The sequence below is a fragment of the Bison bison genome, unplaced genomic scaffold, assembly GCF_000754665.1.
Source record: "Bison bison bison isolate TAMUID 2011002044 unplaced genomic scaffold, Bison_UMD1.0 scf7180017864063, whole genome shotgun sequence".
Lineage (NCBI taxonomy): Eukaryota > Metazoa > Chordata > Mammalia > Artiodactyla > Bovidae > Bison > Bison bison.
Window position 1 is genome coordinate 13245702 of NW_011494635.1, and position 25936 is coordinate 13271637.

At 39.7% G+C, this 25936-nt stretch overlaps 1 protein-coding gene and 1 pseudogene across 1 annotated transcript in view; one reads left to right on the top strand and one right to left on the bottom strand.

The window, feature by feature from the left end:
* Nucleotides 1-25936, bottom strand: part of ATRN (attractin) — a 191025-nt gene that overhangs the window by 103901 nt on the left and 61188 nt on the right. The window contains exons 4-7 of the mRNA XM_010836630.1: nucleotides 24608-24721; nucleotides 16061-16189; nucleotides 13717-13922; nucleotides 12384-12552 (exon numbers count right to left, since the gene is read on the bottom strand). Of these exons, the coding sequence (XP_010834932.1) occupies nucleotides 12384-12552; nucleotides 13717-13922; nucleotides 16061-16189; nucleotides 24608-24721 (618 nt within the window). The remainder of the gene's footprint in view (nucleotides 1-12383; nucleotides 12553-13716; nucleotides 13923-16060; nucleotides 16190-24607; nucleotides 24722-25936) is intronic.
* LOC104986058 lies at nucleotides 7-3630 on the top strand (annotated as a pseudogene).

Here is a 25936-nt window from a genome sequence, read left to right on the forward strand (position 1 = left end):
AGTACCATACTTTACTTATGGTATAAATAATTTAAAAGCATCTGGGTAAATGTTTTTAACAAAATGGACTGCATACTACTGCAACCTTTATGGCAATCCACAAAGCGCTTCCTGAGAAGAACTAGCATGACTTCTGAAAAACACATATATATCTTATGCTCAAGTTTGAAAGAGAGGAGCACAAAAACAGAAGGAAATGGTGAGAGCACAGAAACAAGTCTCCACATGACCCAATCCATGTCTCTTTCAAGTGACATGGAAGGTGCTCAATCTGTATCTTAATGCGTGTTACTTTTCCTCAGTCAACATGTCAGCCCAATAGCTGGTCAGAGACACTAAGGTGCTGGCAGGTCCCTATAATCTGGTTAAGAGGAACTGCCAAAGACACATAACAAGTTGTCACTCTTTTCACAACACAGAAAACCAAACATAAGACAAGAATAATGCTGATGCAATAAAATGTAAGAAACACCATGTACTAAACAAATGCTCCTTCTTATGGGAGCTGAGTCCAAGATAAAGGAATATTCAATAACTAGTTCTAAGACCTGGACATGCAGTTAAGCAAAGACAAACCTCAGGAATTCAGAAATAGGTGTCTTCCATAAAGGTACAGCCATTTCTCTCACAAACTCCTCCCTGATGGCTGGTAACACAATGCTCATCCTGCCACAGGGCACACACTCTGCCCCTCCCAGTGGCCTGGTATTTCAATCTCCGTTTCTAGCCATCCAAAGACCACAGGATACACTCTGCAGAGACTGAACATGATCTCAGCCAGAAGGAGGCAAAGAACTACCTGAGGCTTCCCACCTAATAACTTGATCAAATTAGGTCTTATCAGTGAACAATTATAAAATTCTTTCTGAAACATCTCGTGCTGTTTCAATCCACCTGTCCTGTTAGGTTCTTTTCTTCAGTCACAGCAACTATCTATATTATATTGGATCTTCTGTCTCCCATGTATCTTTGCTTTCCTCTAATTAACTTTATCTGTATTCACAGGAATCATGTCTATTGAGGTGTCAGCAGTTCAATTTTAATTCTAGGTCTTGCTGTATGTAATTTATTTGTATTTCTTTACATGTGTAACCTCTAATTTCATCTCATTTTGTTACTATTATCTTCTCTTCCAGCTTGTTTTCTGAATTCAGATTCTCATTATTTTGATTCATAGCACAAAGCAGTAGGAAGAAATCTTCTGCTTTCAAGTTTACTCTTCCTCTATGATCAATTCTTGTCAGTTTTATATGCTGTGTTCTTTCCTTTTTACTTTTTTCACCATAGACATTTGCATTTGCTACAATGTCATTTCTTTCATCTTGCTGCGGTTAGACTCAGATTGCTCTCCAGATATTACATTTCCAAAGTATGTGTGATTTTTCCTTTTTCCACTGTATCTAAGACAAGTTAATCTTTCCATCCTAGTTTTAGTGTGAGAGTTGGCATTTTATGTTCTATCCCCTTCTCTGAAAGTCTAAAGAAATGTTGGGGCTCAGATGTGGGTGGTGTGTTCAGTCTATTAGAATAATATTTCCAAAGTCTACTTGCCTCTGAGATTTTGTTTAAGTGTTCTTCCTCAAACTTTGGGATATCCAAATTACACAGAAGCTCTGACTTCTGGGTAGGGTCAGCCACTTAATCAATTTCCCCACTCTTTTACCTGATCCTTCTCATCAACTACTTCTACTATTCAGTTAAAAGGGTTTAAAAAAAAAAAGAAAGAAAGAAAACCCACAGTGATACCCAATCAGTCTGCTTCTTTCTAGATTTGGGGCTATTATAGTGTTAACTCTCAGAATTTCACCTGTATGGTTTCTGTGGGGTAAAGAAGGAGTCAGTCTTACTGTTCCTATGTGCCTGTTATTGGATCAGGTGATACTCCTTACCTAGTTGCTCAATTTCTAATTTTTTTTTTTAACTTCAAAAACAGCAACAACAAACACTTTTTGCTCAATGAAAGGAAATTCAGTGATGAAGTTTCAATTGGAAATCTTAAACCAGAAGACCAAGGCCATCTGTTTTGCAAGAGGACCCTTGGGTGACATAAAGTAGGAACTGTTTTTTAATGTAACAAAGTTTTGGGTTAATAGGGTCATAGAGAAAACAGAGTGAGGGTAATTCCTTAAATATACTTATCGAAGAGTATCGATGATAATCAAATTTATGATCTAAAGTTCCAGAAATATTTCTTCTCAAAGGTGTCATTATATTTACTTTTCATGAGTCAGTAAAAATTTATCTGAAACTATATTAGTATTTACACAAAATACATAAAGCTGTAAAATCACGTTTTGATCAATTACAAGTAGAAAACATGCTAAAAATCTAAAGAATAAGTGTGGAGGTATATTTGTTAATTACTCCTTTCTGCCCATGGACAATGCCAAGTAGGCATTGTTAAAGTCTCCCTCCTCCACTGCCGTCATGTCTAAATCCAGAGTCTCCCAAAGAGCTGGAAAATTATGGAAGATCTTCATCACAGGTTTGAGTTTAAAAAAAAAAAAACCAGATGTGAGTCTGAGGAGTCATTCTGGGCAACAGGGAATGCTCACAGACTGTGTGGCAATGGGGGATCCAAACACCAAGTGCTCCAGAGGCTGCACGTTCATCACGTATGTCACTGTGGAGGAGGTGGATGCAGCCATGAATGCAAGGCCACAACGTGGGTGGGAAAGATGTGTGACCAAAGAGGGAACTTCGATGTGGAACTCAACAGAAGATTTTCAAAGTCCTGGTGCCCATTCAACTATGAAAAAGATTTTTGTTGGTGGCATTAATGAAGACACTGAAGAATATCATCTAAGAGATTATCTTGAACAGTAGGGGAAAACGTAGGTCATGACTGACTGAGGCAGTGGCAAAAGAGAGGCTTTTGTTTTCGTAACCTATGATGACTATGACTCCATAGACAAGATTGCTGTTCAGAAATACCACAAAGTGAATGGCCATAACTGTGATGTAAGGAAAGCCCTACCTAAGCTAGTGCTTCATCAAACAAAAGAGGCTGAAGCGGCTTTGGAAACTTTGGTAATGTGAATGACAACTTTGGTTGTGGAGGAAACTTCAGTGGTCAAGATGGCTTTGTGGAACCTCATGGTGGTGGTAGATATGATGGATGTGGGGACAGTTATAATGGATTTGGTAATGACGGAAGCAATTCTGGAGGTGGTGGAGGCTGTAATGATTTTGGCAATTACAATAGTCAATCTTCAAGTTTTGGACCCATGAAAGGAGGAAACTGGAGGTAGAAGTTCTGGCCCCTGTGGTGGTGGAGGCCAATACTTAGCCAAACCATGAAACTAAGATGACATGGTGGTTCCAACAGCAGCAGTAGCTATGGCAGTGGCACAAGGTTGCAGAAGGTTTTAATTACTGCCAGGAAACAAAGCTTAGCAGAAGAGAGCCAGAGAAGTGACAGGGAAGCTACAGGTTATACCAGATTTGTGAACTGGGTCAAGTACAGTGGTGGCAGGGCCCAGCTGCTACGAAGAAGATATGTTTTAGATAACACTCATGTGTATGGGTGAAAAACTCGAGGTCTGTACTTGCGACTACCTGTTTAACAGGTTATTTCAATTTCTGTTCCATGGAAAGCATAAAGCATTCCAACAAAGGGTTTTAATGTAGATTTTTTGCACCCATGCTGTTGATTGCTAAATGTAATAGTTTGATCATAATGCTGAATAAATGTGTCTTTTTTATTAAAAATGTGCTGTGCAAAGTTAGTCTTCTCTTAAGCCATTTTGGTAAACAACCCCAGTGGTATGAAGCCAGAATTATTTCAGGGTGATGCTTGGTTCCATTTGAAATTTATTCACAACCTGCTTGGGTAGAGAAGCCATTGTCTTCAGAAACCTTGTGTAGCTGAACTGACAGTTACTATGTTGTGACCTGGAATTCACTGTTAAAAAGTCACCCAAGCAAAGTCATGGAGGTTTTTGGTTATTAACATAACTGTTGGTATATCCTATGCAATACATCTAAGTTGAATTATGGTACCAGATAAAGCTATAGATGGGGATGAAGCTTGTATTGCTTACAAATTATAATCACCCATTGTAATCTGTAAGCAATAAACTAATATCCTCAAAATAATAAATTAAATTAAAATTAAAAAATAAATGTGGCTCATGAGGTTTACCAGTCAAATAAAAGTAACAGGTGACAAAAATATTTCTAAGAACAAATATTTGTGAAGGAAACAGATAATTCATTTAATCTCTCATTCACTTGATAAATAATTACTTGAGCACATTCTATCCACTAAGCCAAATTGAGTGAATAAACAAGGTCTCTAATCCTGGAAAACACAAGGTAGAAAAGGCAGAAAACGAGCAAGTACAACAATGGTCATATTAGTAGAATTAAAGTAGAATTAAAAATTATGAACACTGCTCTAAAGGAAATGAGAAATATGAAAGAAAACAAGGAGCACCTGTCTGAACTGGCTTATCAGGGAGGATCTCATTACGGCACAGTTAACTGACAGGGTATGTAAAGGGTAAAAGAAAATAGCCGTGAGGTACAATGGCAGGAACAGTCTAGATAGAGGGAACAGCAACTGTAAGTAAGGAGTTTTAGGTAAGGAAGGAGAGTTGGTGGTGGCAGGAGGGGAACAAACTGGGTATCAGAAGGTAAGCAGTGGTCACATCAGGTAGGATCATTAAATCCCATGGGAAGCCACTGAAAGGTTTTAAGAAGGCCATAAATGATAAAATGCATACCCTTAAAAAAGCATTCTAGTTGATATTTAGAAAATGGATTAAGAGGAATGAATGAAAGCAGACAGACTTGATAGGAACATACTGCTGAAGCCTAGATGAGACACTGACAAGCTGGTCTTAGAGAGAAAAGAATGAATAGGCCTGTATTTGGTGACAGAATTGATGGGCTGGATAAGAGATTAATGTTAAAAGGAGATGAAGGAGAGGAAATATCAAAACTCCCAGATTTCTTGCTTCAAGTGAAGATGATGTCAGGCAGATGTACTAACAATCACATAAATGGTAGAATATACGACTTTCATAATATCTAGTATAAAATGGAAGGCACGATCATTTTCCTATCTTTACCTTTACTTCTCAGGGTGGCAGTACTAGAAGTAGTAAGAAGTGGTTAGATTAGGGATAGATTTTAAGGGTAGGACTGACAAGACCTGCTGACATACTGTGGCAGACAGACACTAGGGTGGGCCTCATGAGCCCTGCCTTCTCATGTTCATGTGAGCAGGATCCATGATTTGCTTCTAACCAACAGAATATGGCAAAGATGATGAGATGTCATTTTCATGACCTCTATCCTGCTAGCAGGCTCAGTCAAGACTCTCCTTGTGGCCTGGTAAGCAGCCTTACTTCATTTTACTATTGGGAAAATCCTAGTGATAAGGAAGTCTGGGTAGCCTCCAGGAACTATGAGGTGACCTCCAGTTGACAAACAGGAAGAAGTCAGGGCCCTTAGTCTTACAACCACCAGGAAATGGATTCTGCCAACAACTTGAATGAGCTTAGAAGTGGATTTCTCCCCAGTTGAACTCCTAAATTAGAACACAGGCCAGGGAACACCTTGACTGCAGTTAAGCCACACCTAGACCCCTAACCAGCAGATACTATGAGGTAATGATGTGTGTTGTTTTAATCTTCTAAGTTTGTGGCAATTTATACAGCAAGAGATAACTAAACATATACTGAATGGAGTGTGAAAAAACAAGAAGTCAAGGATAACTACAAAATTTGGGGGCTTAAGCAAATAGAAGAATAGACTGGTCATTTACTGAGATAGGGACTTCTGGGGCAAGAAAAGGCTTGGAAGAAAGATCACTTTGGGATGCATGGCGTTTAAGATGCCTATTGGGCAGCCAAAGACTGAGAGGTCAAATAAAGGTAGAGATATGGGAACATGAGACAAATCTAGGAAGCAGATATAAACTTGAAAGTCACCAGCATAAAGGCCAAGATATAACATAAGATCACAGAGAGAATAAACACACTCACTCACCAAGGGGACCAAGAGGGCTGAGCCCTCATGCACATCCTCATTTAGAAGTTAGTCAGCTGAAGAGGAACCAGCTAAGGAGGTTGAGAAGGAATGAACAGTTAGGAAAAAAAAAAAACCAACATCAAGGAAATGTACAGTTCTGAAAACAAAGTGAAGAAACTGTTTAAAAGAGGGAGAGACTAGTCATATTAAATATTGGTGAAAGATCAAGTAAGCTGAGGACTAAGACCTGAAAATTTAAAATCCATTCCTTAGTCACACTAGCCACATTTCAAGTGCTCAAAAACATGTGGATAGAGACATAACAGTGAGACATGACAGTGCAAACACTGAACATGTTCGTCATGGCCAAAACAGAAACTGTCCACTGGACAGAAACAGAAGACAGAAAAATGAGCAAAGATGCTGTTGTGGTTCCGCTGCTAAGTCATGTCCGAATCTTTGTAACCCCCATGGGCTGCAAATTTCTCTATCCTTCACTGACTCCCAGAGTTTGCTCAAACTCATGTCCACTGAGTCGATGAAACTACCTAAACATCTCATCTTCTGCTGCCCTTTTCTCCTTTTGCCTTCAATTTTCCCCGGCATCAGAGTCTTTTCAAATGAGTCAGCTCTTTGCATCAGGTGGCCAAAGGATTGGAGCTTTAGCAACAGTCCTTCCAATGAATATTCAGGGTTGACTTCCTTTCAGATTGACTGGTTTGATCTTGCAGTCCAAGGAACTCTAAAGAGTCTTCTCAAGCACCACTATTCGAAAGCATCAATTTTTTGGCATTCAGTCTTCTTTATGGTCCAACTTTCACATCCACACATGACTACTAGAAGAACCTCAGCTTTGACTCTACGGACCTTTGTCGGCAAATGATGTCTCCGCTTTTTAACACATAGGTTTGTCATATCCTTCCTTCCAAGGAGCAAGTGTCTTTTAATCTCATGGGTGCAATCACCATCTGCAGTGATTCTGGAACCCCAAATATAGTATCTATCACTGCTTCCACTTTTCCCCCCTTCTATTTGCCATGGAGTGATGGAAACAAATGCCATGATCTTAGTTTTTTTTAATGTTGAGTTTCAAGCCAACTTTTTCACTCTCCTCTTTCACCCTCATCAAGAGGCTCTTTAGTTTCTCTTCACTTTCTGCCACTAGACTGGTATCATCTGCATATCTGAGGTTGTTGATATTTCTTCCAGCAATCTTGATTCCAGCTTATGATTCTCCAGCCCAGGATTTCATATGATGTACTCTGCCCAGAAGTTAAATAAACAGGGTGACAATATACAGCCTTGTCATACTCCTTTCCCAATTTTGAACCAGTCAGTTGTTCCACGTATGGTTCTAACTGTTGCTTCTTGACCCACATACAGGTTTCTCAGGTGACAGGTAAGATGGTCTGGAACTCTCATCTCTTTAAGAATTTCTCACAATTTGCTGTCACACAGTCAAAGGCGTTAGCATAGTCAATGAAGCAGAAGTAGACTTTTTTCTGAAATTCCCTTGCTTTCTCTATGATCCAACGAATGTTAGCAATTTGATCTCTGGTTCACCTGCCTTTCTGAAACTCACTTTGTTCACCTGGAAGTTCTTGGTTCACATACTGCTACTGCCTAGCTTAAAGGATTTTGAGCCTAACCTTGCAAGCATGTGAAATGAGCATAACTGTATGATAGTTCGAACATTCTTTGGCATCGCCCTTCTTTGGGATTAGAATGAAAACTGACCTTTTCCAGTCCTGTGGTCACTACTGAATTTTCCAAATTTGCTGACAAATTGAGTGCAACACTTTAACAGCATCATCTTTTAGGATTTTAAATAGCTGAGCTGGAATTCCATGACCTCCACTAGCTTTTTTTTTTGGTAATAATGTTTCCTAAGGCCCCCTTGACTTCACACTCTAAGTTGTCCAGCTCTAGGTGAGTGACCACACCATCATGATTATCCAGCTCATTAAGACCTTTCTTATACAGTTCTGTGTATTCTTGCCACCTCTTCTTAATCACTTCTGCTTCTGTTAGGTCCATACCATTTCTGTCCTTTATTGTGCCCATCCTTGTATGAAATGTTCCTTTGATATCTCCAATTTTCTTGAAGAGAACTCTGGTCTTTTCCATTCTCTTGTTTTCTTCTATTCTTTGCAATGTTCATTTAAGAAAGCCTTCTTATCTCTCCTTGGTATTCTCTGGAACTCTACATTCAGTTGGGTGTATATTTCCCATTCTCCCTTGTCTTTTGCTTCTCTTCTTTCCTCAACTATTTGTAAAGCCTCCTCAGAAAACCACTTTGCCTTCTTGCATTTCTTTTTCTTTGGGATGATTTTGGTCACTGCCTCCTGTACAATGTTACAAACCTCCTTCCGTAAGGAAATCAACTATGAATATTCATTGGAAGGACTGATGCTGAAGTTGAAGCTCCAACACTTTGGCCATCTGATACAAAGATGAGACTCACTGGAAAAGATCCTGAGGCTGGGAAAGATTGAAGACAAAAGGAGAAGGGGGCAGCAGAGGATGAGATGGTTAGATAGCATCAATGACTCAATGGACATGAATTCGAGCAAACTCAGGGAGATAGTAGAGGACGGAGGAACCTTGCATGCTTGAGTCCACGAGGTTGCAAAGAGTCAAACATGACTTAGTCACTAAACAACAACAAATAATCATAAAAAAATAGCATGGAATGTATTCATAGATATCACAAGAAGAGATAAAGCTGAGTATGACCGAAAGGGGAGGGGGACAAGTGAACAATATAAACCAGTAAGGTAATCTTTATCTTTCAAAGCTGAAATGGGAAACAAGGCCACTAGCTCAGAAGGAAAATAGGAGAAAATGTGGTAGAGATCTAAAAAATGAAAAGATAATATGACAGCTGAGCAGGAGTATGAGAGAGGGAATGTGAAAGAATTAATGAAGCATAAACTCCTGTAGGAGTCAGGAATTATTGCCATTTCTCTTGAATCTGTACATTCATGTGCTTAGTCACTTAGTCATGGCCAACTCTTTGTGACCCCATGGACTGTAGCCTGCCAGACTCCTCTGTCCAAGGAGTGTTGCAAGCAAGAATACTGGAGTGGGTTGCCATTTCCTTCTCCATCTGTATATTCGTATCTTTTGCCAAACTTGGGCAACTGTTATTTCTTCAAATACTTCTTCAGACACACCCAGTTCCTCCTCTTCTTCCAGGGCTCCTCTGGTGACAGAAATGTTAAAATATTTTGTTACAATCCACAAGTCTCTGCAATTCTGTTCATTTTTTAAAATGTTCTATTTTCTCTGTGTTGTTCTGATTAAGGAATTTCTACTGTTCTACCTTCAAGTTCACTGATTCTTTCCTCTGTCCTCTCCTTTCTATTGCTGAGAGAACTGTTGAAGCATTTTATATAATGGCTGCTTTAAAATCTTTGTCAGATAAGTCTAATATATGTGTCACCTTGGTATTAGTATCTCTTGATTGTCTTTTTTCATTCAAATTGAGATTTTCCTGGCTCTTAGCATGTCAAATGACTTTCAACTGAAATCTGAACATTTGGGGTATGATGACGTAAGACTTTGGATCTTATTTAAATCTCCTGTTACAGCAGGCCTCCTCTGACACCACCCCAGGGGAGAGACCGAAGGTCCACTCATTCTTGCTATTACTGCCAGGCCGGGGTAGAAATCCCCACAATGACTCCACTGATGTCACAGGAGTCAGGGAGACCTCATTAATGCCTGGTGCAGAAAGTCCCAGCTCTCTAACTGGCCTTCTTTAACCCTACCTTGGTAGGATGGAGAGGGGTGGTTGGAGCACCTCACTATCTCCTAGCATTAAGTGGAAATTTAGACTCTACACTTACACTTTCCAGGCAGGGATATGGGTGAGGCCATAGTTCTCTCTATGGTATTTGGATAGGGTAGAATGCTGCTAAGTCGCTTCAGTCGTGTCCGACTCTGTGCGACCCCATAAACGGCAGCCCACGAGGCTCCCCCGTCCCTGGGATTCTCCAGGCAAGAACACTGGAGTGGGTTGCCATTTCCTTCTCCAATGCATTAAAGTGAAAGTGAAGTCGCTGAATCTTGTCTGACTCTTAGCGACCCCATGGTCTGTGGCCCACCAGGCTCCTCCGTTCATGGGATTTTCCAGGCAAGAGTGCTGGAGTGGGGTGCCATTGCCTTCTCCGAGGGTAGAATGGTTATTATCTAAAAGTTTTCTGTCTTGCTAAACTGCCCCTTTCCTGGTCCTCATGCTAGAGAAAACAGGGTTTTCTTGGGTTTTTTCAGCTTGTACCTATTAACATTTCCAGACTGCTGATTTTTTCAACATCAAGGCTGAGAAAATACAAAACAAAAGGAAAATCCTTGGAACTTACCATTACGCCATTCTTTGGTTCTTGGTAAGACTGCCTTCTTCAGAGTTTTCCTTAAGTTTGTATGTTGTTTTATATAAAATGTCAGGGCTTTTAACTGTACTTACCATACAAAGAACAGGGCAAAACGATCTTCATTTATTTGTGATTTTAAAAAATTTCCTTTTTCATATTCTATTTCTAAAAGAGTTATCTGCTGTGTTTACTCTGTGTGTTCCTTCTAAGTTTGTCTTTAATTCTGAAATTATTTTAAAATTCTTTCCTAACTTCTATCATCTCCTTTCTGAAATGTTCTAGTTCTGGTTATATTGTTCTTTAATGTCTTTTATAATTTTCTTGTATTTTAGCTTATTTTGGAATATTAAGTTATAATATTTATCAGTTTTGTGAATATATTTTTCTATTATGCTTATATGTTTGAAGGGGTGTTATTCTACTTATTCTCTTCTTTTCTGTAATAACTTTCCATGAAATTTGACCTTGATATTTTTCTGTTGCTGAACTTTAAGTAAAATTACTTTTTCCTGAACTCTTATAGGAGAAATTTTATTTAGCTAGTTTTTCTTAATTTCTCAGCTCTCTAGCTCCTCTTCTGTTGTACTGTACTGTCCAACTATCCTGCACCGCACTTGCTGAGGTCTCCTGGCTCTGTTCCCTTCCCAGACTGTTATCTGGACGTTTTTGAACTTATCCTAGGCTGTCTCTGTCCTGTTTGATGTGAATTCTATTTCCAGCAGCATTTCCTCAGTTTGGGGCTTTCTCCTACAGAGTCTTCGACTAGTTCATTTTGAGAGTTAATAAGTCAGAATCTGCTTCAGCCTCTTCAGATCCTACTACAGATCCCTTGAGCTCATTCCCCTACTAGAATATGCAACATCTTCCCAATTACAGTTGCTGTTCTCAAAGCAGCTTGCTGAGTTTCCCAGTGGGTTTTTAGGTTTACTGTTGGTGGGCCCACTGCTCCCCTCTGCTTACTGTTACAAAGATACTGACAGCACACTGGTCTTATACCTGTCAATGGCTTAACTCCATCCATTTGAGTAGATTCCTTTTGTCATAGATGCTGCCCCTGTGTCTTAGTTGTTTTGTGTTTTTTTTATTTTTTTACTTACTTTTGGCTATGCTGGGTCTCTGTTACTGCACAGGCTTTTCTCTACTTGTGGAGAATGGGGGCTACTTTTTACTTACAATGCATGGGCTTCTCACTGCAGTGGCTTCTCTTTATGCAGAGCACAGTCTCTAGGCTGTGCAAGCTTCAGCAGTTGTGCCTCCTGGGCTGCACAACTGTAGAGCACAGGCTCAGTAGTTGTGGCACACAGGCTTAGCTGTTCTGTGGCATGTGGGATCTTCCTGGATCAGGGATTGAACCTGTGTCTCCTGCATTGGCAGGTGGCTTCTTCACCACTGAGCCATCAGGGAAGCCCTCTGTGTTTTAATTTTTAATGACTGTTTGGGGGATTCCTTAAAGAATAGATGCTGATTTTTTACAACATTCATTAGCAGAAAATGTTTAGGAAAAGTTTCCAGGGTGCAAAATCAGCACAAGGAACTAGTTATAAATTTCTACTCAAAGTCAATCTCCATAGCTAATTCCATTGTGAAAATATATTCTCCCTTCAGGATGAGCAGCATGGAACCAGTAAACTGACCTTGAACCCTGGGAAATATTAGAGAATGACATAATTTCCCCCTAGTAAATTATAAATTCAAGTCACTTAACCTACAGAAATGCTTATTAAATTAAAAGGTAAAGCAATCCCTTATTTATCAAGAATTTACTACATGCACCTGAAGCAAATTATGAGACAGTATATGGAAAAGATGAATTACTCCTTATTACAACAATGAATTCTTTTGGACTCCCTTTTTCAAAAATCTAAGAATATGTCCCCAAAAGTCTAGAATAGAACTGCCAAAATACTAACAGAGATTTTCTTCAGGAATGCAATTACTGATGATTTCTTTTCTTTTTACTTATCTCTATTTTAACTATCTTCAAAATGGAAAACTAAGCTTCTTATAAAAATGTTTAAAACAACTTACGCTAGAACCATGTTGTAATCTGAGTGGTTGAACATATATCCGCCAACAACCCACATTATATTTCCATTGACCACAGCTTTGTGAGAGGCTCTGGGGAGCTTTAGGTCAGAATATTCCTCTCGTGTCCAAAATGACTGGTTAGCTGGTACAGGAACTGAACATCCAGGACCTAACAAAACATAACAAATTAGCTTTACAAAATGCAGCTTTCAAATTACTGCATTTCGTGAATCCCCTGGTGGTCCTGATGTTAGGGCTCCACCCTTCTACTGCAGTGGGCACAGGTTAGGGAACTAAGATCCCACATGCCGTGCAGCATGGCCAAAAATAGGAAATTACTTCATTTCAAGTTTTAATCATCTAAATAAATATCTAAAGAATACTTATAGTCTTTCCTTTATAAATATCAGACAAATCCCTTTAATTTGCACTTTCAATTTACTCAAGGCTAGTGACCAAGGATAATCTCTAATAAAATTTAAAATCACACACTTTCTACTGAAGACCTGACCATATCCAGGTTAGGGTTTTTTAGTAATGAAATACTTGCTAAGCAGCTCTCAGAGGAAAGAGTAGACAAAGGAATTATTAATTCAAATGAAAAACTTTATAGAGCTAAAATGTAAAGACTAGTCCTGAATGTGTTATAAACTATCCATTTCCTGGAAAATCAAGAAACTCCATTTCTGAGAGGTGTGGTTTCTGCTCCAGCAAATTGGAAGTTAGTCAAATACTTCAATTGTTTAACTCCTCAACATAAGCCAAACTGAATAAGCTAAAGCATTTAAACAAGCATGGTTCTGGAAATTCAAAATAAAAGTGTTCTGAGAAAGGAGTAAATGTATAAAACATAAATAACTAAATCAGAAACAGCTGTTAATCACCTACTCCTTGAAGAATTTGCTAAAGGGGTTGTTTAATAATCTTTATCTGTACTAACTGACTACTTTAGGATTCTACTGCATAACAAACTCCAATTTTCTGTAAATTCATTGAAAGTTTCTGTGGAGAGACCATTATTGTCAGCTCTTGTCCCACATCTCAGCTTGGGTCTCTGCTATGTCTTATGGCTGAGACCAAGTTCTTTAAATTCATGAATGAACTGTGAAGAATATTAAAGTGTTTCAAAACTCTATAAAGAGACCACAACCATACATTTATGAAATTCAAAGATTTGTAAGAAGTTGAATAAAGAGATATGAAAACTTAAATGCCTCCTGATATTTGATTAATATAAATGTTACAGATACTAGGAACAAAGTGAATCTACGATTTATTAAGCTAGAAACATTCTGTGGATTAAAAGAAAAAAAAAAAAGAAAGACATTCCTACCTTGCCACTCTGAGAAGCAGGAGCATCCTCTGACATCACTTGAATTGCAGATGCCTCGATGAGGAAAACCACAGTTATTTACACAGTGAGGAATGTCACATGCTTCACCTTTCCAGTTTTCAGAACATTCACATTGAACAGTGTTGCTGCTATTACTGATCTTACATTCTCCTCGGCCTGAGCAATTATTTGGACACATGTCAAAACTATAAAAATAGAGGATGGAAATTAAATCAACACAAAGCAACACTGATTAATTTAGCAGAACTTCCTCCTACATAAGGCTTAAGAAATCTCACTATCTAGCCAGTTTACTCACAAGTATAATTGTAGTACTTACCATTCAGCCTAAATGGGGTCACTCAACCCTGCAGAGCTAGGCAAGTAATAAAATAAAATTAAATCTGTTGTATTCTCATAAAAAAGAGACAAGCTAGCCCACAAATGATAAGCATTATACAACTGCCAAATGCATGCTTACAAGTCTGGACAAGAAAAGGAAAAAACAAACTAACAACAATACACTACCATCCTCATTCCTCTGGATTGTCTCTGAAAGTTTACAGAATTTGTTTAAGATTATTGCACAGGTGTATTGTAAATTTCTTAGTAAGCTAACCTACCTATCTCACATAGGAGAAAAGAGAAGGGCAGTTTAACTCAACACATGAGTTGTGTTGCATAGCAACATGACTTAATTATATTGACAACACTTTGAAAAGACATAATTCAGATTTTAAAAAGGGGAGATAACAGGATTAGAAGATACTATAAGAGTGTAAGGAACTTAAAATTTTTTTTTTAGCAAAGCATGTCAGAAAATCAGGAATCAATTACAAAAACAAGCTAATTAACATTCATGTGCTGTGCTGTGTTTAGTCGCTCACCTGTGTCTGACTCTTTGCGACCCCATGGACTGTATCAACTCCTCTGTCCATGGGGATTCTCCTGGCAAGAGTACTGGAGTGGGTTGCCATGCCCTCCTCCAGGAGATCTTCCCAACCCAGGGATCGAACCCAGGTCTCCTGCATTGCAGGCTGATTCTTTACTGTCTGAGCCACCAAGGAAGCCCAAGAATACTGGAATGGGTAGCCTATTCCTTCTCTAAGGGATCTTCCCAACCCAGGAATCGAACGGGGTCTCTTGCATTCCCAGTGGATTCTTAACTGATTCTACCAGAGAAGCCCAGTTAACATTCATGAAGAAAGTGAAAATGTTAGTCGCTCAGTCATGTCTGACTCTCTGCAACCCCATGGACTATAGACCACCAGGCTCCTCTGTCCCTGGGATTCTCCAGGCAAGAATACTGGAGTGGGTTGCCATTCCCTTCTCCAGGGGATCTTCCCAACCCAGGGATTGAACCCAGGTCTCCGGCAATGCAGGAAGATTCTTTACTATCTGGGTGTAACATTCATGCCTACACCCAAATGTCAGTTCATGATACATCTATAATAAAATTTTGAAAGTGTCTGTATTCAGTATTTTTATAATCTATGTTATAATTTAACACAATAAACGCACATGCCTACTTTTCAAGCCCAGGCTTGTGATGAGCTGCCCAGGCTGCCAAGTCACAAACCTTGGGTACCTAAAAAACTGAATCACCATACTAATCAAGATAAGGACAGCTTTAAACAGTCTTGAAAGTTTACTGAGATCCTGAGAAAATGTGCAAGAAAAAGAACCTAGAATAAAGGTTACACAGGGGGGTCATTAGCTATACCAGGAGTTGTCAAATATATTATGTAAAAGGCCAAATAATATGCATTTTAGGTTTTGTGGGTCACAGAAGTTCTTATCACAGATCCCACTGCCTATGAAATTTTATGAATTTAAATACTTACGAAAATAAACATTAGGAGGAAAAAAGGGAAAAGACAGAGTGAGCCTCTCTCCTACCACAACAAATTCCAAAAGCTGCTCAGAGTCTGTGGTCTACATTTCCTTTGTCATCAACAGGCCAACCTCTTAGTACATGAAAACTACTAATGTTTGTTAAATTGCACTTAGCCAATTCCTCCGATGTTTTTATCCATTAGCGGGAATGGAGAAGCCCCTCTTTTTCAGAAGAAACTCAACAGCAGCAAGACCTAGGTTGCAACTGCTGTCCCACAACTTTGACAATTTACTTTACCTTTTCCTGCCAGTTTCTTCATTTATAAAAGTAGAAAAACAGTGCCTGTATCTGGTTTTTAAAAGAACTTTAAATGAGAAAATTCATGCAAACTGCCAGCACAATGCCTGGCACACTATAAACCTTCAATATATGTTAGTCATTATTATTGTTAAAACAAAGTGTACAGTCTTCTGAAAAAATCACAAATATTAAACTTAAATATCTTACTTGTAAGTGATATTAAATCCAGTCAAGTTATAAGCAGCATCACTAAAAAAATGCAGCAGGGCATAACCTGATGTGGCGACAACCTCTGGGACAGTCTCATTGCCGTCTCTCTCAGGAACAATGAGGCCGCTGAAATGAAAACACGTGTCTTATCAAGGGAAGCACGAGAAGAGACACATCATATGGTGATGGACACAAGTCCAACCGGATTTCACTCTTGTAATTTGAAAAGTCACTTCTAGGAAGAAAGGTAAATTCCTATGATAAACGCACAGGAACAGATCTGAATCTTTTGCTGGGCTTTCCTCTATTCTAGGGTGTATTTCTAATGAGATTTGAAATCAGTGACCCTATTCTTTTCTTAGTAAAATTTTTTATAATATTCCTCTGAAAAACTGAGTAAACCTCTACAATCACAGAATGTAACAAACTATTAGCTGATGGATACTAAACATATACCACGAAAGACATGAAAAGTAAAAATAGAAATAACAGTCTGATATACAAACACCCATAATCCCAATACTATTAGCATTCTGATGTATTTTATTTGCCTAACTGATGCCATATTACACCTTATATTCTATTTTTCTAAGTAATAGTCCATAATCTTTCTACGTCTCTAACTCCCTCAGAGCTTTTAGAAACTTACTCAGAGCTCAGCACACAATAGTATCTGTTGGGTCTTTGTAAAGAGAAAGAACTACTGAGTCTAAGGGTCTAAATGACGGTTTTAAAGCTCTCAATTCATATACCAACTTGCTTTCCAGAAGAGAGATGCTGACTCGAAATCCCACCAAGACACCTCATCCTGACAACAACAAGGATTTGGTTCAGTTCAGTTGCTCAGTTGTGTCTGACTCTTTGCGACCCCATGAACCGCAGCACGCCAGGCCTCCTTGTCCATCAAGAACTCCTGGAATCCACCCAAACCCACATCCATCAAGTCGGTGATGCCATACAACTATCTCATCCTCTGTCGTCCCCTTCTCCTCCTGCCCTCAATCTTTCCCAGCACCAGGGTCTTTTCCATGAGTCAGCTCTTCACATCAGGTGGCCAAAGTATAGGAGTTTCAGCTTCAACATCAGTCCTTCCAGTGAACACCAGGACTGATCTTTAGGATGGACTGGTTGAATCTCCTTGCAGTCCAAGGGACTCTCAAGAGTCTTCTCCAACACCACAGTTCAAAACCATCAATTCTTCGGTGCTCAGCTTTCTTCACAGTCCAACTCTCACATCCAGACATGACCACTGGAAAAACTATAGCCTTGACTAGACGGACCTTTGTTGGCAAAGTAATGTCTCTGCTTTTTAATATGCTGTCTAGGTTGGTCATAACTTTCCTTCCAAGGAGTAAGCGTCTTTTAATTTCATGGCTACAATCACCATCTGCAGTGATTTTGGAGCCCAAAAAAATAAAGTCTGACATCTATTTGCCATGAAGTGATGGGATCGGATGCCATGATCTTAGTTTTCTGAATGTTGAGCTTTAAGCCAACTTTTTCACTCTCCTCTTTCACTTTCATCAAGAGGCTCTTTAGTTCTTCTTCACTTTCTGCCCTAAGGGTGGTGTCATCTGCATATTTAGCTTGGCTAGTTTAATATATGAAAGTGATCTTTTTAACTATTGGTTTGAGCTTCTCTTATGCTCCTGAGTTTGATTTTTCCTATGTTTACTTTCCATCTTTTGCTTTTCTTCATATGCTCATATCTTTTGCCCAGTTATCATTCAGTACCACCATAATCTCATTCAGAAAAAGCCTAACTCCTTATCAGGCCCTGTGTAATCTGTTCCACACACAACCCCATCCCATGAACAAACATCTCATCTGTTACAGATGGTCCCCAACTTATGGATGGTTCAATTTAAAATCTTTTGACTATAATTTTTTGACTTACAATGGTACAAAAGGAACTCATTTTCAGTAGAAACTGTACTTAGAATTTTGAATTTTGACTTCCTCCCAGGCTAGTGATATGCTGTATGATACTCTTTCACGGTGCTAGGCACTGGCACAGAGCTGCAGCCCTCAGTCAGTCACATGATCACAAGGGTAAACAATTACTCTGTACCCAGACAACCATTCTGCTTATCACTTTCAGTACCGTATCAATAAATTACATGAGATAGTCAACATTAATTATAAAATAGGCTTTGTGTTAGATGACTTTCCCAACTACAGGCTAATATAAGTGTTCTTAGCACATTTAAAGTGGGCGAGGCTAAGCGATGTTGTTCAATAGGTGAGATGTATTAAATGTATTAAAATACTGTCAGCCTAGAATGGGTTTATCAGGATGTAATCCCATCATAAGCTAAAGAAGATCTGTACTTTCTTCCTTTCACTCACTTGACCCCAGACATGCTGGCTTCTTTTCTTTCCTAGAGCACACATTTTGGAGTCTACGACTGTCTTAAATGCTCATTCATTATGACCTAATAATTCTATTTCTTAGTAGAAGAAACACTTACTCATGTACACAAAGACAAATACATAAGAATCCTCACTATAGCACTATTCAGAATGAGAACAGGTTGAAACCACATAAATGGTCATTCAGGAGCTGGATGAATGAGTCATTACATACATGGAGGTCTCTGGGACTAACAAGGCACTCATCAAGCCATTCTGATGAGTAGGAAAAAAAAAAAAAACAAGCATTAAGACAACAGGCCTAGTGTATGTGTACATTTACGTGTATTTAATAAGTGCATATAAAAATGAATGGAAGAGCATATAAGCAGGGTGTGAGGAGGAAGAAGGGATAGGATGTTTATTCAACAAGTTTTTAATATAAAGGCAGAACTCTAGGAAACCAATGACCCTGAAAGTGCTCTGCTGCTGCTACTGCTGCTAAGTCGTTTCAGTCGTGTCCGACTCTGTGCGACCCCATAGACGGCAGCCCACCAGGCTCCCCCGTCCCTGGGATTCTCCAGGCAAGAACACTGGAGTGGGTTGCCATTTCCTTCTCCAATGCATGAAAGTGAAAAGTGAAAGTGAAGTCACTCAGTCATGTCCGACTCTGTGCAACCCCAGAGACAGCAGCCCACCAGGCTCCCCCGTCCCTGGGATTCTCCAGGCAAGAACACTGGAGTGGGTTGCCATTTCCTTCTCCAATGCATGAAAGTGAAAAGTGAAAGTGAAGTCACTCAGTCATGTCCGACTCTGTGCAACCCCAGAGACAGCAGCCCACCAGGCTCCCCCGTCCCTGGGATTCTCCAGGCAAGAACACTGGAGTGGGTTGCCATTTCCTTCTCCAATGCATGAAAGTGAAAAGTGAAAGTGAAGTCACTCAGTCATGTCCGACTCTGTGCAACCCCATGGACTGCAGCCTACCAGGCTCCTCTGCCCATGGGATTTTTCTAGGCAAGAGTACTGGAGTGGGTTGCCATTGCCTTCTCTGAAGGTGCTCTAGGGGTTGCAAAATAGTGAAGCATTTTCTACTATGTATTCAACTGACAAATACTAAGTACTTACTACAAGTAAGCCACTGTTCTAGGTACAGTGAAGACGTCTCTGCCCTTACTGGAGTTCACCTCTCAGAGAAAGAATAAATAAGCCTAGATAATCAGTCCCCTATGCCTGGCCCACAGGTGTGTATACATAATGTCAGGCAGAGGTAAAGGCTATACATGGAAATAAAACAGTAAAAGAGCAGAAAGTGCTACTTTAGAAAGGGCATTTAGGGAAGGACTCTTGGAAGAACTGACATTTGATCACAGATCTAAATGAAGGTTTCAACCATCACCATACTTTCATCAGTTTTATACCCCAGAACTCTAAAACACTGAGAGATAAGTACTTGAACGAGTAGGATTACCCAGAAAAAGGCAAGTCAAAAGCAACCTTGGCATAACAAACACTGACACAGGAAAAGACTGGGGGCTTCAGTCACAAGTTGGACACTCTGTTATTCTTGTATGAATTTTAAGATCACAGAGATGTGAACTCTGATTCTCGTTCCAAAAGCCTAGACATGTTGTTAACATCTCTGAGCCTTAGCTTCCTCAAAAGCACAATGAAAGAAATTCTATCTACCTCACAACCAAGTAACGAGAATCAAACTATTAAAGCAAGTGAAGTGTTTAAATAGTGTCTCACACTAGTGGGTGCCCAGTAACAGATGGCTTCTAGTACTTATTATTTATACAGTGGGGACATGTATAGAACGAATGACTGAATGGGTGGTGGGAGAAAGGATGGAGAGCCACAGAAGGAGAGGGACTAGATGACCACATTGCTGATGGGGATCAGCTTCCCTACGGTCAGAGAGACTCAGGCATTTGCTTCTTTTCACTTCAACAACTTGAAACTGTGACAGTTTTGGAATGTGCTTTCCTCCAGTGTGAAAATAAAATTGGTTTATGACCAAAAAATAGGGGCTTCCCTGATAGCTCAGTTGGTAAAGAATCCACCCGCAATGCAGGAGACCTCAGTTCAATTCCTGGGTCAGGAAGATCTCCTGGAGAAGGGATAGGCTGCCCACTCCAGTATTCCTGGGCTTCCCTTGTGGCTCAGCTGATAAAGAATCCACCTGCAATGTGGGAGACATGGGTTCGATCCCTGGGTTGGGAAAATCCCCTAGAGAAGGGAAAGGCTACCCACTCCAATATTCTAGCCTGGAGAATTCCATGGACTATACAGCAAAGAACTGGACATGACTGAGCAACTTTCACTTTCATGACAAAAATAAACTTTTAAAGAAAAAAGGAATACAAACATCAACCCAGTGTGCAAGGCAATAGAAAGTGTGTGGGTGAGAAAGTGATGGTGCAGGTGGGCCATTCAACTGTGACCCAGAGCTGCCTCCACCTCCCTGTCCCCTGCCCCTAGGCAGGTGAATAACTGCAGACTCAGCTTAGGCTGTAGCCAGCAGTTCAACTTGAGAATCAAGAACTGCTTGCCCTGGGGTTCTTCATAATCTTGTATTTTAAACACAGAGTATCACTGTTCAGAACCATTTTTGAAAATCGCTGAACTAAAGATACTGTCTTAATTCAACATAACTGTCCCAGACAGACATGGACTCTCTAAACACACCTAGGGCACAACCTGACTTTGCCAACTACACTGTGTAAGTTTACTAGTAATCCTCAGTTGTTGTTGTTCTTTTTTAAAAATATTTATTAGTTTATTTCTTTTGCTGTGTCAGGTCTTAGTTGCTGCACTTTGGCTCTTTGTTGTGGCGCATGGGCTTCTTTCTAGTTGTGGTGTGCAGGCTTAGCTGCCCCGAGGCATGTGAGATTTTAGTTTCCTGACCAGGGATCAAACCCACGTCCCCTGCATTGGAAGGCAGATTCTTAACCACTGGGCCCCCAGGGAAGTCCCAGTAATCCTCAGTCTGACACACCCGTCTACTTATAAAACACTACACTCAAGGACAGGCAGATGTGGAAGGTAAGCCAGATTCTTAAAGTCAGGGATAGGAGCCAGGGGATGGGCCAGACAACATCTATACTTCTGACTGGTGAAGGAAGATCTACAGTCACAAAAGAGATTTGACTTGCCACAGTCTGACCATGATTTCAACACAGTGTTGGACACAAAGACTGACTCCCGCTTTCACAAGACTTCCTCTAACAGCTCTTCATCACAGTCTAAACAACTGCCTCCTCAGTATTTGACTTTCTTAAAAACAACAACAAAAACTTCTAAAAGGAATAAAAATGTTCTCAGAGAGGAAAACTACTCTCCCTGCTGCATCATCACTACCACCTCTGCGTCTTCTTCCCAAAAGATATGAGCAGAGCTGGCAGGTGTTCCACACAGGTGCTACGCTTTCACATTTGTTGACGTGAATGCACCACAAAATCATAATGTTGTACAACTGGATGAGAGTTGCTCCAGTGGTTCTCAAACTTGCCAAGCAGTGGAACTCTGTTAAACAAACTTTATTCAGAACTTCAACATATAAAAGATAAATGTAATCAACCAGTTCAGTATCCAGCTCAACTTGACGGTTTGGGATGCACCCAGTGAAAACACAGTACACCACCTTCTGTTCAGGCTTCAGAAGCTGAGGAGCAGAGCACTTAAATGACCTGTTCAGACTCATGAAGAGATGTGGGCAGAACTCAGATTAGAAGTCCACATCTTCTGAATCCTGTGTGGCTCTCCTTTTCTTTATTTGGCTTAACAATCTGCCTCCAAGCTCACTCTGTTCTGGTCCCCACAGCACATTACACTGGATTGATTCCTCTACCCAAAGTCCTCCTGACCCAAAGGCACTCCTCAGCATCCCATCTTTGTGAAAGTGCCTTATGACTAACAGTTATTTTCACATTCTTCGGTATATCAGTGCTTCAAGAGTCTGTGTTTCAGGGAAATTTCAATTATTAAACATACATTGCCTCACTATGATTTTAGAAGATGCACACTCAAATATGTCATAAGTTAAATTTTAACACAATCAATAATTACTTTATACCTGTCAGTAAATAAACTTTTTAATAGAAACTTAAAAATCCTCCTGTTGTCTGTACATTTACTTTGGCTTCTCTCAAAAGTCAATGACTAAAACAGTTATACCCTTCTGTTTATTTGTTGCTGCTACTGGTTCACATGTCTGCTCATTAAATACACAGTCAGGTGAACTATATGGTTATGGAAACCCACTTGGCAATGTTCCCACAGAGCTACTGGCAAGCTCATTCAAAGTGCCTGGCACACAGAAGGGACTCCATGAATTTTAATTAACAAATGCAGTTACCAAGTGAACCTTCAACATGTTCAACATATACTATTATCATGACAGCATCATACTATAGATATAATAGTTTTTGTGCCTATGTTAAAGTTTGGTGTGCTTCTTGCTATAATACAAGGTATGAGTCAAATTCTGGGATAAATATAGATAGTCCAACATGTGGCCAATCCTCAATGGTACCCCACTCCAGTACTTTTGCCTGGAAAATCCCATGGACGGAGGAGCCTGGTGGGCTGCAGTCCATGGGGTCGCTAGGAGTCGGACACAACTGAGCGACTTCACCTTCACTTTTCACTTTCGTGCATTGGAGAAGGAAATGGCAACCCACTCCAGTGTTCTTGCCTGGAGAATCTCAGGGACGGGGAAGCCTGGTGGGCTGCCGTCTATGGGGTCGCACAGAGTAGGATACGACTGAAGTGACTTAGCAGCAGCAGCATAGCCTATCCACCCTGTTCTTTGGTCCTCTAAGTGAATCTCTGAAACCCAGAAAATGACCTTGGTTCTCAGTTCAAAGATATATTGGAGAGATTTCTAAGCCAAAGGGAGTGGAGAAATACAAGGGTACATTAGTCCTCTGACCTCATCTGTCCTTTGCCTTCTCGTGTTTGGCTTCTCGCCTTCTGTTATCTCCTCATTCATATGAGACATCAACCAGCCCCACGTGAGGAATACAAAAAATATTGTTAAATTGATTTCTTTTAAAGTCAGAGAACTAAAATATTTGAGGGGAAGAAATCAAGAAAGTCAGTTGTAAATGAAAAACTGACAACTATGACTCTCTGGTGCTGCTGCTGCTAAGTTGCTTCAGTCGTGTCTGACTCTGTGCGACCCTATAGACAGCAGCCCACCAGGCTCTCCCATCCCTGGGATTCTCCAGGCAAGAACACTGGAGGGGGTTGCCATTTCCTTCTCCAACGCATGAAAGTGAAAAGTGAAAGTGAAGTCGCTCAGTTGTGTCCAACTCCTCGCGACCCCATGAATTGCAGCCTACCAGGCTCCTCCGTCCACGGGATTTTCCAGGCAAGAGCACTGGAGTGGGGTGCCATTGCCTTCTCCATGACTCTCTAAGGATATGCATTTCAGAAAACATATTTTAAAAATCCTCTGTAGAGTAAAAGGAAGAAAACTAGACCAGTTTTGAATTCACACGTGGTCAAAAATATGATAAATAACACAGCTATTGACTGTTGATAAAAAGTAAAATGCCAAAACAATTCAGAATACCCCATATATTTGGTGTTAAACTGTTTAACTATAAACACAAAATATACTTTCTGAAAAAAAAATCACAACACATAACTGGAATTCTTCTCATTATTCACAGATAACCACTGCTCATTTATGTATATTCTTTCAGAACTTTTTCCTCACCCATGTTAAGGTATTTACATAATTACATATCACACATACACACAACTACATATGAATACAACAAATAATTCCTGAATGCTTATGCAATGAGGAACACAACAAGGATCAAAATGAACATGATTCCTGATTTCATTTTTTAACAGAAATATTATTAGTCAATATATTACAAAACATTTTCAGATGTATACTTCACCACCACCACAAGAAGTAGGTAAACTTGATACTACTATCACAGTTTTACAGATCAGGAAACTAAAAAGAGAGTATTTTGCCCCGCAAAGTTACCCAGTAGTTACAGGCAACGAAGTCAGGACTAGCACACAACCGACAGGACTCCATAACTAGTACTCTTTCCATGAAAACGTTTTAAGTGATAAAAAGGTGAATCCAGTGAGAATACAGTCTAGGAGATACATGAATTCAGAAATCAAATAATGGTTAATTATTATTTATATGACTGAGCTTACCTAAAGGCAGCAACTAGGGGTGCATAAATTGAGTCCCCGTCATAAACATATAAATGGTCCCAACTACACTCTGTAGCAAAATGATTGAAACGAAGTCTCATTATTCTATTTGGCCTGAAAAGAACAGAAAAAAGTAATTTATACTAATCATCATCACTCCCAAACATTTGAGAAAAAAACAGTTTTTTAAAGAATCTATAGAGAAAAGAAATTAAGCACTCCTTCACTTGTCAAAGATTTCCTTAGTACTTGCTATGTGCAAAAGATCACCAAACATGCAATGGTAAACAAAATATACACGGTCTATGCATCTTGGACCTCACAGTCACCATTCTTTACCAATTCATTAGCCCTTCTTAGTCAACTTCAGACGCCATACTACCTCATTTCACAAACATACCTGTCGATCCTCTGAACTCACCTGCCCCTCTGCCTTTTCATGGAACTCCCTGGAAAATCCCCAATCTAGAGAAAAAAGTTTATCTGCTTTGATCTAGACTGAATCTAGAGGAAAAAAGCCATGCTGGAAAAAGTCACACCACTGGGTAGGCTGGTGCCAGTACTGGTGCTCTGATTCTGCCAGCCGTCTTCCTAATTAACTTTCAAGTACTATTTCAAACCACTCAGTCCCATCTACCTGCTTATGCTCAGCACGCAGACAAAATTTTCTCAAATTCCTGTTTTCCAAAATAGGTACACACCTATCTACTTTTCCTTCTATCTCTGAAATATTTAAGATCTCCCTCTCTTCTGAAACTCCACACCCACACTTAAATCTCTTCAAGTATCACATATCTTATAAAAAACAAAACAAAAAAACTTCAAATCCCAACTCTCCTTCCAGCTACTAATGCACCTGTCCCTTTCTCCTCTGAAATGCCACAGAAGACTTTGCTTTTCTCAAATTCTTCACATCCCACTCTTCATTCTCCAACCTGGCTTTAGCACAAACACTCTATTCAAAAAGTTTTTGGTACTATCCACACCATCTATATCTTGGTGATTTCTAACTATAAGTCTCCAGCCTGAATCTTTTGTCTACTTCATATTTTGTGTCTAAATAACATCCCTAATCAAACATCTAAATAAATACATAAACAAGTTAACTTACATGGTGATGAATACTGCAAAGAAATTAAAGGAATGTGATGTATTAATAGTAGTACAACAAGTGGTGGGGAAATACTCCAGAAAGTTATGGAAAAGATTAAAATAGTGAGAGGTAAGCCATGTGAAAAGTTGGAAGAGACAATGTTTCAGACAGAGAGAACAACAGTCTTAAAGTCTTAGACTTAAGAAGTTGATGTGTCCGAGCAACATGAAGAAAAT